The 15,743-nt window shown below is 41.7% G+C and overlaps 1 protein-coding gene across 1 annotated transcript in view; it reads left to right on the top strand.

Annotated features, from left to right (window-relative positions):
- Nucleotides 1-4,825: 4,825 nt before the first annotated feature.
- Nucleotides 4,826-15,743, top strand: part of LIN28B (lin-28 RNA binding posttranscriptional regulator B) — a 68,867-nt gene continuing 57,949 nt past the window's right edge. Inside the window, exons 1-2 of the mRNA XM_026726490.2 lie at nt 4,826-4,870; nt 5,450-5,655. Coding sequence (XP_026582275.1) covers nt 4,840-4,870; nt 5,450-5,655 — 237 coding nt within the window. The 5' untranslated portion in view covers nt 4,826-4,839. The remainder of the gene's footprint in view (nt 4,871-5,449; nt 5,656-15,743) is intronic.

The raw sequence follows: 15,743 nt of genomic DNA, 5'->3' as shown, positions 1-15,743 counted from the left end.
GCGTCAGGCAAAACCTCAAAAGAGAGGGATCCAGGCATGCAGCCTCCCCACAACGTAAGCAGTCAAACTTGCGAATCCATTTTACGGGGTGGGGTGGGGGGGTGGCTTTAAGGCAAAAATGACTCTTCGTTCTGAAAAGATAGCAGCCAAATACTTTCTTCGGGGCATAAGGTTCAGGGTTAGGGTTCCTTAAACCGAAAAGAAGCCAAAACTGCCCGAGCTGCAGCAAGAAACAGTCTCGCCTTTGGACGGCCTGCATGCCTCAAAAGCATGTTCCATCAGCCAGTAATTTTTTTAGTTCTCCCAAATCCTTTGAAGGCTCTTTATTCTCATTGTCAAAGAAAGGTGGAAATGTTCTTTTTATCTAGTTTCACCATCTAGCCCCTGGTAACAGGAAGGCATTTAATTAGTCACCTCAGTCCTCTATTTCTGGTAAGTAAAAGCGTTTTAGGTTTTTGGTCTCTCCGCCTCATCTTTTTAGGAAAATCTCTTTTAGGAAAACCTCAATAAACCTTTAAACTCTTGGAAAAGCCGCGTTCTTTCTTCCTTCGAATTAAAGATTCGCTTCTTTTCGAGCTGATTTGGAAGGAAGTCCCGTTGAATTGAGAGCATTTCTTTCTAAGCAAACGTTCCCGAGGCTGGGCTGAGACCTGCGCCCCGATCCCGATCCTCAGGGATTCTGCGCCATTTAACTCTCCCTGCTCCCGCTTCCCTGCGCGCTGTTCGGTTTCGTGAAAAGCTGCGCCGGAGAGGAAACGAGGAGGGCGGGAGGAGGAGGAGGAGCGAGAGCTGACCAAAAGAAGGCGACCTCCAGCACCGAAATCACCAATGGGGAGCTGACGGTTGAAGCTGCCAGAGGAATGCCGCCGTGGACAACGCCAAGCCCTCTTAAATGAGAACAATCTTGACATCGCTACGAATTAACGCGCGGTGATGTTCTCATGGCAGGAAGGTACTCTGTCCACTTCAAACGGGGCGCAAGGAAAAGAGGTTTGCACCTTTTCTCTCCCTGAAACAAACCCTTACACAGTAACCCGGGAGTAAATAGGCCCCTTTGGTTAGTCTGGAGGTCCTTTCACTGTTTGTTCAGACTGTCTGTCGCCAGGGTTTAAACCAACAACGGACAATCTTGTGATTTCATTTAGTGAAAAAAAAAAAAAACCCGAACATTCAGGACAAATTAGAGCGAGAGGGCGGGAAGTGGGTGACAGAACCTGTCTGGATCTTACAGATAATTACAGATAATCAGAGTTGGAAGGGACCTTGTAGGTCATCTAGTCCAATCCCCCCTCCCCCAGGAGATTCTACACCATTTGTCAAATGGCAGTCCAACCTCTTCTTGAAAGTCTCAAGTGATCTAGCTTGAGAAACGGGCGGTGGGTATTTTGAGAGGAGGCCAAAGGGATTCGGGATTAATCCTGTTCGTATCCATTCCAATGGAATGCGGTACACGTGTGTGTGTGTGTGTGTGTGTGTTTATAAGTGCATACGCAGCTGCGCGGCAGAAGGCGAGCGATCCCAAGCGCAATGCCAACCAGCGGGACTCCTAAGGAAGCGGTCTTCAAAAGAGGTCCCGTTGTTGGCTCTTCAAAGGATCGGAAGTCACTTCGGCGCAGCGGCAGGGGAAAGCTCGCGGGGAAAAGTAAGATTGGGCTGCCAGCGTTCCCGGGAGCATTCGACCCGTCATAGAGGCAGAGGCGTGCACTTGTCGTGAATACCCCGATCCCTCCACCCTTTCCTTCGCCTGTGTGTTGGCCTGAGGATTCCGCTGAATTTGGAGCTCTTTGGGGAGATAGATGGCTTCTCTTCCGTGTAATTCGTGTACGGGGTCTATTAACATGTTACTTTACTCGCAGGTAAAGCCTGGACTAGATAACATTCCCATCGGAAGGGGTCCGTTTCAACAGCAATTTCTGCCCCAGCTTCATCCTTTTTTGTTTTCCGCCTCTCCTCCGGCCGGCCAGTCCGGAGTTTCCTCTTCACTGGCGAATTCTCGTTTCGCCTTTCCAGTCTCTCTCTCTCTCTCTCTCTCTCTCACCCACCACCCCGCCTCGAGAACGATCGGTTGCCGAGGGAGGTTCGTTGGACGCTGAGCTTGCAAACTGACCTCTTATTTAGGAAGTCATTAATCACATCCCCTCCCCCGGAACGAGACGGCGGTGGAACCTGTGAAGCGCCATCCCGCTCCCTCCACCACCAACCAACCCCCCCCCGCCGCCCCCGCGCGCGTAGTACCGCTTCCCTAAATGCTTTGAAACGCTTGACTGCCTCGCATCCTGAACCGAATTGAGATGACATCGCGTTTCCGGTGGGGCTTCCCTAATGGACGAGGTACAGACCCGGCAAGACGACTTTGTCCCGACCAAGCTTGATTGACCGAGTCTACACAAGGCAGACCTGCCATAAGCACCTTCAGACTATCAGAATTCTTTTATTGGCCAAGTGTGATTGGACACACAAGGAATTTGTCTTGGTGTAAATACTCTCAGTATACATAAAAGAAAAGATACATTCGTCAAGAATCATAAGGTACAACGCTTAATGATAATCATAGGTACAATAAGCAATCAAATCATACAAGGAAACAGTCAATATAGATCGTAAGGATACAAGCGACAAAGTTACAGTCATACAGTTCTGCGAAGTATGCAACGCGTATTTTAATGCTCGCCGATCGTTCGAGCAGTTGGTGTGTTTTAGCAATGTAAACCCTGTTATCAAAAGAGGCTTCGATGCTATGATTTAATCTCTGATGATATTCCACAGAGATATTTTTTTCAAAAAAAAAAAAATCCCAACGAAAAGCACGACCGAGACGGGAATAAAATGGCAGCACTGCAATGTGGTGGTTATTATAAAGAAAGCGGGACCCCAGTAGATCTACGTTTCAGGAAAGCAAATTCCGAATTAAAATGGGGGGAGAGGGGTTAATTAAACCGAGGGTTCTATCACCAATCTCGTCTTGAGATGATTTAATTTGGATTCCTGCACCGAGTGGGCTTGATGATCTTAGTGATGGATTCGTGACCAATTCTGTTAAAGGTTACAGTCATACGGCATATAACACTTAAATGGCAGCAAGACCCATGAAGTTCAGGTAGTTTTACTTCGGGGGGGGGGGGTGAGCGCAGGCCTCCTTGGCCCAAATTCTGCGCGCGGTTAGTGGAAAGGAAGGCGGCTGACTTCCAGGTAAATGTGTGTGCCCAGGAAGAAGCAAGACTGCGCCCCCTATTTCTTCCCGATTCCAACGGGACTGCGATCAGCACGCCCGTACAACGATCCAAAGCCCACCTCCCACCCAAGTTTACCTGCAGAAACCATTCCCAAGTTAAATTAAAGCCACCGATTGCCATTTAGGTTAAATAAATAAATAAAGCTCTTATCGCCCCATTTGTGGATCAGCTTCCGAGCTCTTTCCGGCGGCGCTTCCCAAGCTCCCGGGTCCCGCCGCCGTTACGAAAGTTGCGCGGAGCGAAGGGCGATTTCTTTGCACGCGCGTCCTCCTCCTCCTCCTCCTCCCCCTCCTCGAAAAAAAAAAGGCTTTCGCTCCAGAGAGCGCGCGCTCTACGCTTGGCTCGCGCGAAGCAGGCAGGCCGGCCGGCGGGCTTACGTCCTGACAAAGAATTCCCCACCCTTAACCAGCGTCACACGGATCTACGTAAAGAAACGTGCCAACTCGTGGCACGGGGAGCGGATTTTCAAATTTCGTTGTTGGTTTCATAAATTATTCCGGCCTGTCAGGGCCGTTAGAAGCGCCGATTGGCTATTCGTGGTTGGGTTTTTTTTTTGGAGGGGGGGGCAACTTCCCTCCCCCCCTCCCCAAATCCCCTTAACTCAGAAGACCCGAGATGAAATTAGTAGTAAGAAGGCATGTAATTGAGCGAGTCACGTGCAACGGGGCCCCAGAATCGCAGCCAGAGCATGGACGGCGCTTTGGCCTGGGAGGTGGGGGCGGGGCAGCCGCAAGCTCTCCTCCCCCCCCCCAAAAAAAGAGCAGGGACCTAGATAAATAAATAAAAGCGGGGGAAAACGCTCAAAATCGAGATGTTAAGCTAATTCCGGAGACCGCTTCTCCCGACCTGGAAGGGAGGGGGGATACTTTTCCGCCTCGCTACATTGGAACAGAAGGCCTATAAAGCAACATGGCCGAAGGTTATCCCCCTTCTTTTCCTGGGTTGCTTTCCTTCCCCCCCCCTCCCCCGTTTGGATCGTCGCCTGGCTTTCCTTCTTCTCTCTCCCGTCCTCTTTTTTTATTTTAAAGGAAAGCCCTTTAACTTTCGCTTTAAAGGAAAGGGCAGTTTAAAGGGCAGTTCGTTTGAAAGGAAAAGCACGACCAACAACAGCCACGAAATGGGAGGTTGTGTGAGTGTGGGGGGGGGAAGAATCCTATTGTGGCCGAGATCTCCTCTGTGTCGCTCTGCGCCGCCCACCGCCGATTCACCCGAGTTGAAAAGCCTTCGGAGGGACCATTGTCCCTATGTGATTGAGCAAGCAATAGCTGAAGGCAGAAAGGGAAGGGGAAAGTTTTATACACCTGCCCCCCATACACACACACACACACGCAGCCGCTCCATTCGGCTCTAGTGAGAGTCGTTCCAGCGTACTAGAAAGGGGAGGTCGCCGGAGGGAGGAAGAGCGCGAGAGAAATGAGCCCAGTTGGAAAATAACACCCGGCGCTCGCGGCCGTTGGATGGGCTGTTCCAAGCGGTTGTGCAATCGCCTTCTCCCTCGGCTCAGTCGCCCCCCTCCCTCCCTCCCTCCCCGCCCCTCCTCTCTCGCTCCCTCCCTCCCTCCCTCGCCAGCCAAGACTCATTCGCCTGCGAATTCCTCTGGGGAGGGATGGGATCGGTGCTCAACCAGCAGTATCCAAGTAAAGTATCGTTTTCTGGGGTGGTTTATGTGGCTGAAAGATGGAGTTAAAGGGCAGGATCGCACGTATGTACAGAACAACGTGGGGTGGGCTGGACTGCTGCTGCTGCTGCTGCTGCTGCTGCTGCTGCTGCTGCTGCTGCTACTACTACTACTGTGTGTGCGAGTGGCGGGGAGTGTATGAAAAATAGAGCCTGAGTCACAGCAGATGCTGCCTTTCCCTCGGAGATGCCCTTCAGCGTTGCATTATTATTGTTTCTTTCGAAATGCGGTTTATTTCCTCCTACCAGATCCGGGCGTGGGTGTGCTTGAAATGTTGGTGCGCTTTAAATTTTTTGTATATGTATGTGGATCGGAAGGGAAGGGAAAATAGCTTGATTTCGTAACGTTGAACGTGCGTGTATGTGTGCTTTCCGTCCTTTTCTTTAGCAATCGCTCTTGTGCAGCCGCCAAGGAGATGTTACTAGAATTTAATTCTCTGCCTGTGTGTAAGAGAGAGGGTGTGCGAGTGTGTGTGTTCTCGTGTGTATTTACGTAGTTTCTTGTGTTTCCCCCCCCCCCCCATCCCTTTCCAAATCAGCGGGGGCGCGTAAAAGTGGAGATGAACCCGGGAAATTGCCGGAACAAGAAGAGGAAGAAGAAGAGGAGGAGGAGGAGGAATCCCAGGTTTTGCACGGAACAGGCCATTGCAAGTGGTTTAATGTGAGAATGGGATTCGGATTTATTTCCATGCTCAACCGCGAGGGAAGCCCTTTGGAGTCTCCGGTTGATGTCTTTGTACACCAAGTAAGCCCTTTTTGTTACTTAAATTCTCACCTCGATCCCTTTTGGTAAAATTAAGCGATCGTAGTTCCGTTTAAGATTGCTTCTGTTTCATGTGACCCAAATAGTGTTTGCATAAATATATATTGTGCCTGTTCTGTTAGGAACTAATTTCAGGTAGCAACAGCAAAAGTCCCAATGAAATCAGTGTATTGAGAAAATACCCTATTTTCTCAGTAAAAGCTAATAAATACCTTCCCAATACAAATTGTAGTAGGAAGCCTTGGTTGTTGTTGTTTTTTGTTTTTGTTTTGCTTCCAGTGTAATTCTAGAGGAATTTTGTAATCTATTAGTCATCTGATAATTAATTATCCTTTACTGAAATTGGAGCACGAGAAAAATCAGGTGTAAACCCTGCAATCTTGTGCATGTTGATTTGAACTTAAAGATTCTGCACACAAAATATAGAACTTACTTATAAAGAAAACATTAAACAATGTTACTTTTTGTGATAATACGATGAAGTACTTGTCTTGCTCTGCTATTTGGAAACAAATGGATCTCATATTGTAGAATATGACATATCAAAGCCTAATTTATGTTCAGGTATGTGATAATCTGTGAGAGCAAAATATCTTTTATAGAGCAACAAGGCTGCTCAGTCTTTAAGCCTCAAAGTTTAGAAGTGCAAATAAAAAGATGATATTATACAAATAAAGGTGTGATTCCTTTTGCATGTTATGACTGTAACAACAAACAGCATAAAACTGATAATTCAGTTAACTATGTTGGACACATGTGTGCCTTTCACTTTCTCTTCTGTCCTTGATTATCTAAATCCTAAAAATCAGGAATTAAATTTCGAATTGTACTATCCCATAGTTAGTTCAGAAGGGGAATGAAATGCATACACATTCCTGAAATTCCTATGCACAGTTGTTAAATTCCTTTTTATTTTATTTTAAATCCTTCATTGAATGTAGGAAGACCTGGGTTTTTGATTGGGTATATCTGCAAAATTTCAATAATATTTCATGTGAATACATCTGTGGGTATTACCTGTGGGTATTTCCTGGAGAACTGAGATATATTTTTTCTGTGTCAAATTTGCTGTCTTTCTTTTTTTCTGGTTTGAGCAAAATTTTAAGATAATCCATTGTGTGTGGTTTTTATTATAATTTGGGTGATGGGGATGGAATTCATTTGCAATAGAACAAGGTAATAAAAACCAGCAATTTCAGGTATAAAAATATTTTCTGAGGCAATACATTCATTGTTCTGGAATGTTCTGGAATAAGTGGTGAAAGAATTGCTGTTGCTGCTACTCAGAATATTTACTTTGCTTTTCCCATGTTGTTACAAAATTAATATCACTTCAATGAATTGTAAATGTGGCATCTTGAAACAAAATTAATATTAATTTAACTATAAATATGGAGACTAAATGTGAAATATTTGATTTTTTATTTACATGAATTTGTTTATTTGATTTAATCTACAATCCTCATAGTTTTCAGTGCTGATTTCTAATGGCATCAGGCTTCTAAATTTCTCTCCCCTCCCTTTTTAAAGTCCTTCGTGTACATTTGTATATATAGAGGAACTGAATGTATGTGTGGAGTCACATTATGCCTGAAAATCAATCTCCCCAAAATCTGTTAAAATAGCATTTATGTAAAAGACACCTGTAGTTTGATTACTCATATATTGTCATGTTGTAAGGTGCTGTGTATCTTGCTAGGCTTTTGACATCTTGTGTTTATATGATCACAAATTTAAAAAAAGTAAAACCAAAATATTGTGGGGAGGGTTATTGCAATGGCAGTCGAGAGAACAAACTTTGTTAGTCTGTTCCATGCACACTTGCATTAATCAGTGTGGTTATTGATAGGTTGCAATAATAACGAAAGCTATGTAACGATGTAGACTTGGTGTTTGTTTGTTTCTTTTTAAAAAAGCTTGATTTCTATATTCCTCTTTCATCTATAAGTCTCTGGGCAAGTACTATTTTTTAATCTAAGATAAATGTGTACAAATCATGATCAATCCCATTTTACAGATTTGGACGTAGAACTATAGCAGGTTAGATAGTTTTCTGTACATATGTATTTTGCCACTTCTTAGTTGAAACAGCTCTTGACTTTATAAGTGGGCTTTTTAAACATTCCAGTCAGAATTCTTCACAGAAGTTGGACTTATGTGTACATGCATACATACATTTGAACCTCCTTATGCCAGATCGAAATTTAATGTTCTGTCTTGTCTATTAAGCTGTTGTAGAGTATGAAGAGTAAAGAGAGAGTAAAGAAAGCTAAAAATTCTGTAACAGACAAAATTAATCCATGAGATGGAAACATCCTTGCCGAATTCAGTAAGCAACAAAAATAATCTATATAGAAGAAAAGTGAAGTGTATAGGGGTGTTACTAATATACTTTATTTAGATAATTTGAAAAAAAGCATTTTAGGAATACTTCCATATATATGTATGTGTGTGTGTATTTGTGTATTTGTGTGTGTACACATACACATACACACATTTGCAAATAAGTATAATGAATTATTCCTGATAAACATTGAATGAAATGGGGGTTTTATGATAAAAAAAATGGAGCTTTTTTTCATTATTGGGTTATAAATATCTGGAAGGATATTTGAAGCAAAGTATTCCTCCGGCATTTCCAGTAACGTTGATTAAATCTTAACTTGCAGAAAGAGTGTACGTGTGCTCTGGGGAGCTGCTTTTCCGGTTTCCAGCGCTCCCACATGCGCGAAGACCAGTTGTCTGGCGCGCATGCACACACCGGAACATGAAGGAACAGCTCCCAGTGCATGCATGCATGCCAGTCACTTGGTTTCCAGTTTCTAATGCACATGCACACATGAAGACTAGCTGGCTGGCATGCACGCACGTGCCAGAACCCAGAAGGGCAATGGCTGGCATGCCTGGAGAGATGGCTCTGCGTACCACGTCCGGCACATGTGGCATAGGTTCGCCATCACAGATCTACGTTACAGATCTCTCTTTTGAATGCCAAGCCAATTGCTGGTAAAATATCTAAGAATCACCATTTAATGGTGAATGGTAACTTCAATCTGGTATGTATAATGGAGACTTAACCTCCATGTAGAATTGCCTCTACCAGATGGGGGGCATAGGAATTTAATCATAATAAATAAATTGAAAGTAGAGAGAGAACTTCATCTTGCTTAGTTCTTTACAGTTCTCTGTGATGTAGCTGGCTAGATTTGGACAGCAAAGTTGAGAATCTGGGTTTGGGAGCAAATCATGGTTGGTTTGTAAGAATTCCATTTTGCTAAGAAGAAATTGTCTCAAACATTCTGCCAATTCTAAGTTCCTATCACTGTAGGGACAGTTGTTCTGCTGATGTCTGTTATTGTATCAGCTATCCAGCAACATTAATACTTGGAACTAGTTTGCAGATGTTAGAGGAAATATGTTGCAGTTTGTATAATCGTTTGAAAGTGATACTTTGAAATATGCAAGAGGGCAGAGACACCCTTCTGTTTGGCTTGTTAAAGCAGCTGTGTCTTTTGGGGGGCTAGCACAGAATAAAATGGCTATGCATGCATAGGCATGTGAAGATAGCCGGAAGCAGCAGTTTGGAAACATTTTAATAATTTAAAGAGATGTTTTATATATCTGTCATGTGTTCTGAAACATCTGTTTTGAAAGATTTACACAGTTTTGGAAGGTTGTCCTAGGTTTCCTGGTTGGACAATTTAATGGTCCAGAATTCTGATCAGTCAAGGGATATCCAGAAATTCTTTCCCACCTAGGTCGTCCTCGATTTACATCAGTTCATTTAGTGACCTTTTGAAGTTACAACGTCACTGAAAAAGTGACTTATGACTGTTTTTCACACTTATGACCATTGCAGCATCCCCACATGATTTACATTCAGATGCTTGACAACTGACTCATATTTATGATGGTTGCACTGTCCTATAGACACGTGATCCCTTTTTGCAGCCTTCTGACAAGGAAAGTCAATGGGGAAACTAGATTAATTTAACAACCGTGGTACTAATTTAACAACTGCAGTGATTCATTTTAACAAACGTGGCAAGAATAGTCATAAAAGGAGGCAAAGCTCACTTAACAAATTTCTCACTTATCAACATATAGTTTGGGCTCAATTGTGGTTGTAAGTTGAGCACTACCCATATACATCTGTCCTGGTTAATATATGTTTCCTTGTCAATCCACAATTAAAACAGCCTCACTTTGGATTTAAGAATTGGGGTGGGGTGTGATGAATACAATCCAACCAATTATTTTATCTTTTTTTTCTATTTGGGGATGTTGAGGTTGTAGACAACTAATTCTCTGGCAAGAGGCCCTCCTCCCCTCCCCACTTATAAACTGGCCAGGATGTGCTTGCCCTGTGGAAGGGGGAAGAGAATGGAGGCTTTCTTGTGGAAAGTAGATGCTCCTTCCTGTTTAAAATGAAGTGCTTAGAAATCTCTTATTTAAAAAACCCACCTCTTGAATTGGGAATTGATTGACTGACCTCACATCTACTAAGAAGAGAGGATGATCTCAAAGTACAGAAGACATCTGGGAGATCTGGACTTATTTCTGTCTGTTTCTGGTTGGGTTTGAGTCATCTTAGTAAATGATCTCTGCCTGAAAATGGATGGAAAGAAATGGGTATTTATTCACATAAACGTTATAGTGGATTTCATTAACCATACATATGATTACTGGTAATCATTTGCTGTTTGAAATTATTCTAATCCTTTTAGTTGGATATATTCAGGGGGTATTGCTGGGAACTACTGTTTATATATGATGTGTTGATCTCTGGTGTCTCGTGGAATTATGCCTTGTCTTCTTAGTTGCCAAACATCTGTGCATAACCTCTAGAAATACTGAAGTGAGTGCCATTGATGTGCTGATGACGGACAGCTTATGTTGTTGTCTCCCAGCTCCAGAAAACAGTTGACACCATTTGATTCCTTCCTAAGTTCAGTTGTAGAGTGAACAAACTGCAGTTAAAGCCAGATGAGACAGAAGTGCCATTGGTCAGTTAATCTTAGGAATTTGGATTCAGGGGTTTGGGGTTTTTGGGGGAATCATGATATGGATCTTGGATTTTCTATTATTTTTTCCCATTGTAAATGTTGAGACTATTTTAATCTTTAGTCAACTGAGCACATAGTTGACAAGGACTAAAAAGTAAAAAGGTCAAAGGCTGAAAGCTTCCCATTCCAGACGGTTTAAGTAGAAATCAAATTTAGTGCTACTTATCTTAGGGGTTTTTTTTAAATGTGTGAATGTATAAAATGCCTCAGTGAAGGTGATGTTTAAGTAGCATAGAAAAGCAACACCCAATGCAACAATAACAATAAAATACCAATATAGGAAACAAAAGCAATACAAAATTCAATTCCAGTTAAAAGTAGCAATTCATACAACATTTCTGGAACTTTAGAATTTCAGTTTAGACAAGTAACACGTGAAGAGGAACTTGTGGAAGGAACTTACATCTCCAGTTTGTGATGATTTTCTTCAATGGTCTTTTAAAATATGCTGGAAGTGAGGCAAGAAATGAAGACAAGACAATTTATCTGAGCTTCTTATTTCCCAACTGTTGGTAATAAAGGTAAATGGTAAATGCTTCCAAGATAATTTCCACACATAAATTCAATCTCAATATTAATGATCAAAATTCTAATTTATTTCCTCTTGATATCAGGAAAATATCTACCTCAGACTCCTAGAACCGACTGGCTGGCTGGCTGTATAACGATCATCTAGTGTTTGTGTGTACACACACACATGCACATATACAATATAGATATATCTATTATGTGTGTGAGAGAGATATACATAAATACATACAGAGTGTGTGTTTATATATAAATATATGTACAATTTGTGTGTATGTTGTTTTTCTATTTGTTTTTAATTTTATGTTAGCTGCCCAGAATTATTGTGAGATGGGTGGTCATATAAATTAACATAAATTCAATATCCAAAATGTGCTTTACGCAACCTATAAACAACATACAATTTATTCAATTGCAACATTCTCTCTTTTCTTTAACTTTCTGGCCTGTGGGGTGGGATGGGGGTCCCAGCTATTGTTTTTCAGTTTATTTCAGTAAATTATGGGTTATGTAATATATTAACACATTACTAGGTCAAGATGTAGTTTGCTTTGCAAAGTTAAAAATTTCAATTTCCCAGGAATGCATCCCATGACAATTGTCTTTCCATAACTCCATGCTTTCCATCTGTAGTTTTGCTATGACTCTTTATTAAATGCATGTATAAAACAGCAGTTAAATCAATAACCACCTGGAATCAAACAAAACACAGGGCAACTTTCTAATAACGTTGAGTAGGTTGTCTCTTTTTACTGTGTCCTTTTGTTGCAACTCTTTCCAGTTTGCTAATACAATATTCATGCTCTTTATATCCCCCAAAGTTGTGTTTTAGTCCATGTTTCTAATTAAACCGAGGTGATAAATATTAATGTGATCAAAACACTAAATTTCCTCAGACTGAAATTCTAAACTTCACTCTTGTATGTTGCAATAAAAGCAATTTGCTTACCCCTTAATTAGATGATCAAATAACAGAAGTCTCTTTAGACTTAATCTGCTGTGGCATTCTTAAAACAAGCGGTTGTATATAGTTGGCCATCCTGAATCTAATAATGAAGAGGACCATTTGCAGTCCCCACATTTTCTTTTTGTGACCTACAAGCCACCTATAATCTTGATTTCTGAAAACTGACCAGAGATTCTGATTTCTGAGGTAGGAAGCAGATAAAAAACTGTACTGTAAGTTTCTAGGGAGGTTTTTTTGTTTTCCTAAAATGAACCCTGTGAAATTTCCAACAATAAGCAGTCTTGCTAACATTTATGATGTGGCCCTTTAACATCCTGACCTGCACTCTGAAAAGTTAAGTGTGACTTTTGTTCATCAAAGCATAAAGTGGAAAATATTCTAAATCAGACTTGATTGTTTTGCTCTATTTCACTGAATTAATTCTTTTTCTACCTTTTAATGCAGTTTCAAATAGTAACTGATATTTTGGTTGCATGTTGCATGATTGGTTCTAAGTTTTAATATTCAAAATTTAGGAAACAGATGTGTTAAGTAAAGGATAGAACAAAAATCTTGTTTATATTTATTTTGTAAAAAGGAAGTTGTATATTGATATGCATTGCATCAATATATATAGGAAGGACAATGAAGTTTACCACAATAAGAGAATTGTGGTCTTAATTATTTACAAGTAATAATTGTTTTTAATTGTGTTTAATTAAAAATTTAAATGGTTTTATAATATGTTTTAATTGTTTATTATATGCTATCCCGAGTCATTTTGTGTGAGATTGACAACCAGACACATTTAATACATAAATAAATAAAATGTATAGCCAGATTGTTGTGGGATATTTAACCATATTTAAATAAGATAATTTATGTATATAGGATTGTGTAGTTTTGATCCCAAAGCAATCAAAATCAAGCTGTCATGAAATAAGTCTTACTTATTTTTAATTGTGTGATTTTGCATATTTTTCAGAAGTCTTTTGTAGTTTTATTGCCTTATTTTATCAGTAGTCATGTGGCTTATATACTGAAATATTTACCATGCTACAAATTAACAAATTGACTACAGGCTATATAAATGCATGAAGGTTTACATTTTATTGATTGTAATAGGCTGCTTGAATGATGCTCTTATTTTCAAAATAATTATTTCAGCATTGTAAGTGTAAACCTCTGAATATAAATTGGTGATCAGTAATATGTTGATAGAGCAACATTTCCCATCTTTAGCTATTTCATAGTGCTTAGAATGGGACATAGATCCCATTGGACCTGTGGTACCTTTGAAGAAATCTCTTTCACTAATGGGTCCAAACCCCATCAACAGTTAGAGCTCTCATGTTTGAGATTCTAGATTCTAGCGCTCGCCAGCCGATGGGCCGCGAGAAAATTTTGGTGGGCCGCAGAGAAATGTCACCCCCAGAGCACCCCCAAAGCAATTAATCCAGGCTGTGCAGGAAGACAAGGCTGTGCTGCCCACAAGGCCTGCAGGAACGCTCCCCGCCCACTCACTCCTTATAGGTAAAATTGCCTGCTAAATTGCTATTTTTTTCCAACCATCAGCTGTGAGATTTAGATTAGCTAGGAAGCAGGAAATGGTTGGATTTCTTGCTTTCTAGCTAGTCTTTAGATCTTCGGCTCTGCTTTCAAACACAGCCAAATCTCCCTTAGGACTGAAGGTTCTATTATTCAGTGCAGACTCACAGCAAGCAAATTTTATATGACAGACTGAGCTAGCCAATTGCAGATAGATAGATCTCTGAATGAATCTGTGATTCTGTGAGCAACTCAATCTGCCTGCCTGCTTTGTCTGATTTTGGGTAAAAGTTGCTCTTTTTAAATAAAATATTCAATATTTACATACATGGTGTGCTGTGAGTTAATTTTGTGAGTATTTTATGAGTTTGCAAGCAAATTTTATGTGACAGACTGAGCTAGCCGATGGCAGATAGATAGATCTCTGAATGAATCTGTGATTCTCCTCCATGCTGTTGCGAGAGCCCAGGATGGGTATGACTCCTCCTGATGACATCATCAAGCTGGGTCCGTCTAGTATAAAAGTAGCAGCCTGTGGGAGAAACCCCCCAGCTTTGACTCAGCTTCTTTTGATGACCATAAGCTGGTGTCTCTGAAAGGAGTTTAGTTAGCAGCAAAAGCGAAAGCTATCTTCATCATTGGCATAGCTCCCAGGGAACTGGTGCAGGTATGCCTTCAACAGAGTGGGTCTCCACTCTCCTGCAATGCTGAGGATTCGATGTTTTCTTCAAATGAGGGATACTGTAAGTAGGGAGTAACCCTTGATCCTCCCCCACAGTCTTCCCTCAGCGATTTTGGCCTCCACGTTCGTAAAGAACGTGGCAGTGCTCCTCCTGTCCCTCCTTGCACAAAGGCAGAGGTAGTGGCCTGATGCTGGGTTGTTGCCCTCCTACGGCCTCCATGTTTCCTGATGTACTGGCCTGTCTCCTGGTAGCGCCTCCATGCTCTGGACACTACGCTGACAGACCCAGAAAACCTTGCCACAGCTCGCATTGATGTGCCATCCTGGATGAGCTGCACTACCTGAGCCACTTGTGTGGGTTGTAGACTCCGTCTCATGGTACCACTAGAGTGAAAGCACCACCAGCATTCAAAAATGACCAAACCATCAGCCAGAAAGCATAGGAACTGAGAAGTGGTCTGTGGTCACCACCTGCAGAACCACTCCTTTATTGGGGATGTCTTGCTAACTGCCTATGCTTTCCACCTGCTGTCTATTCCATTTGCACAACAGGATGTGAAATTGATTGTTAATCAGTGTTGCTACCTAAGTGGACAGTTTGACTTCACAGAAGTGTGATTGACTTGGAGTTACATTGTGTTGTTTAAGTGTTCCCTTTATTTTTTTGAGAAGTGTATTTGTAATATTTACATACAAGTCAGTCATATAACCACCAAGCCACACCCACAAATTAGGCCATGCCCACAGAACTGGTTAGTCGTCCCTGGGATTTAAAATTATGAGTTTGGTGGTCCCCGAGGTCCAAAAGGTTGGTGACCCCTGGACTAGACCATTCTGGAGTTGGTGGATTTCTTCTCCATTAATTGGAGTTGAGGAAAAAACTTGGGTAAGAAACAGGAAATGAACATCCATGTATTCATTTCTTGGCTGATATCTATAGACAAGGTGAATATCCTATGTTCACCTCTGTCTTTCTATTTTCTCACAATAACAACCCTGTGATGTGGGTTGGGGTGAGAGAGTGAGTGACTCAACTGGCTTTCACAGCTTTGGCAGGACTTGAACTCACAGTCCCCTGCTTTCAAATATCTTAACCTATAGATCAAACTTCTCCCTCCCTCTCCCACCTTTCATTTTTAGTCCTCTCTTCCCAACATATTTTGGAAAGGGACCATAAATATATCTTGCATTTATCTACAAGTTCATTTACACTTAACCAGTGGGTGCTCTGCTCATAAGTTATCCCAATTATTGAAAATTAAAACCAAGTATGGGAAGCAAATCCTTGTCTCATGCTTCT

This window comes from Pseudonaja textilis, chromosome 1 (assembly GCF_049901715.1).
Source record: "Pseudonaja textilis isolate UNSWEBS1 chromosome 1, rPseTex1.2, whole genome shotgun sequence".
NCBI classification, from domain to species: domain Eukaryota; kingdom Metazoa; phylum Chordata; class Lepidosauria; order Squamata; family Elapidae; genus Pseudonaja; species Pseudonaja textilis.
The sequence above is the reverse complement of the archived record's forward strand: the minus strand, read 5'-3'. Positions and strand labels throughout refer to the sequence as shown.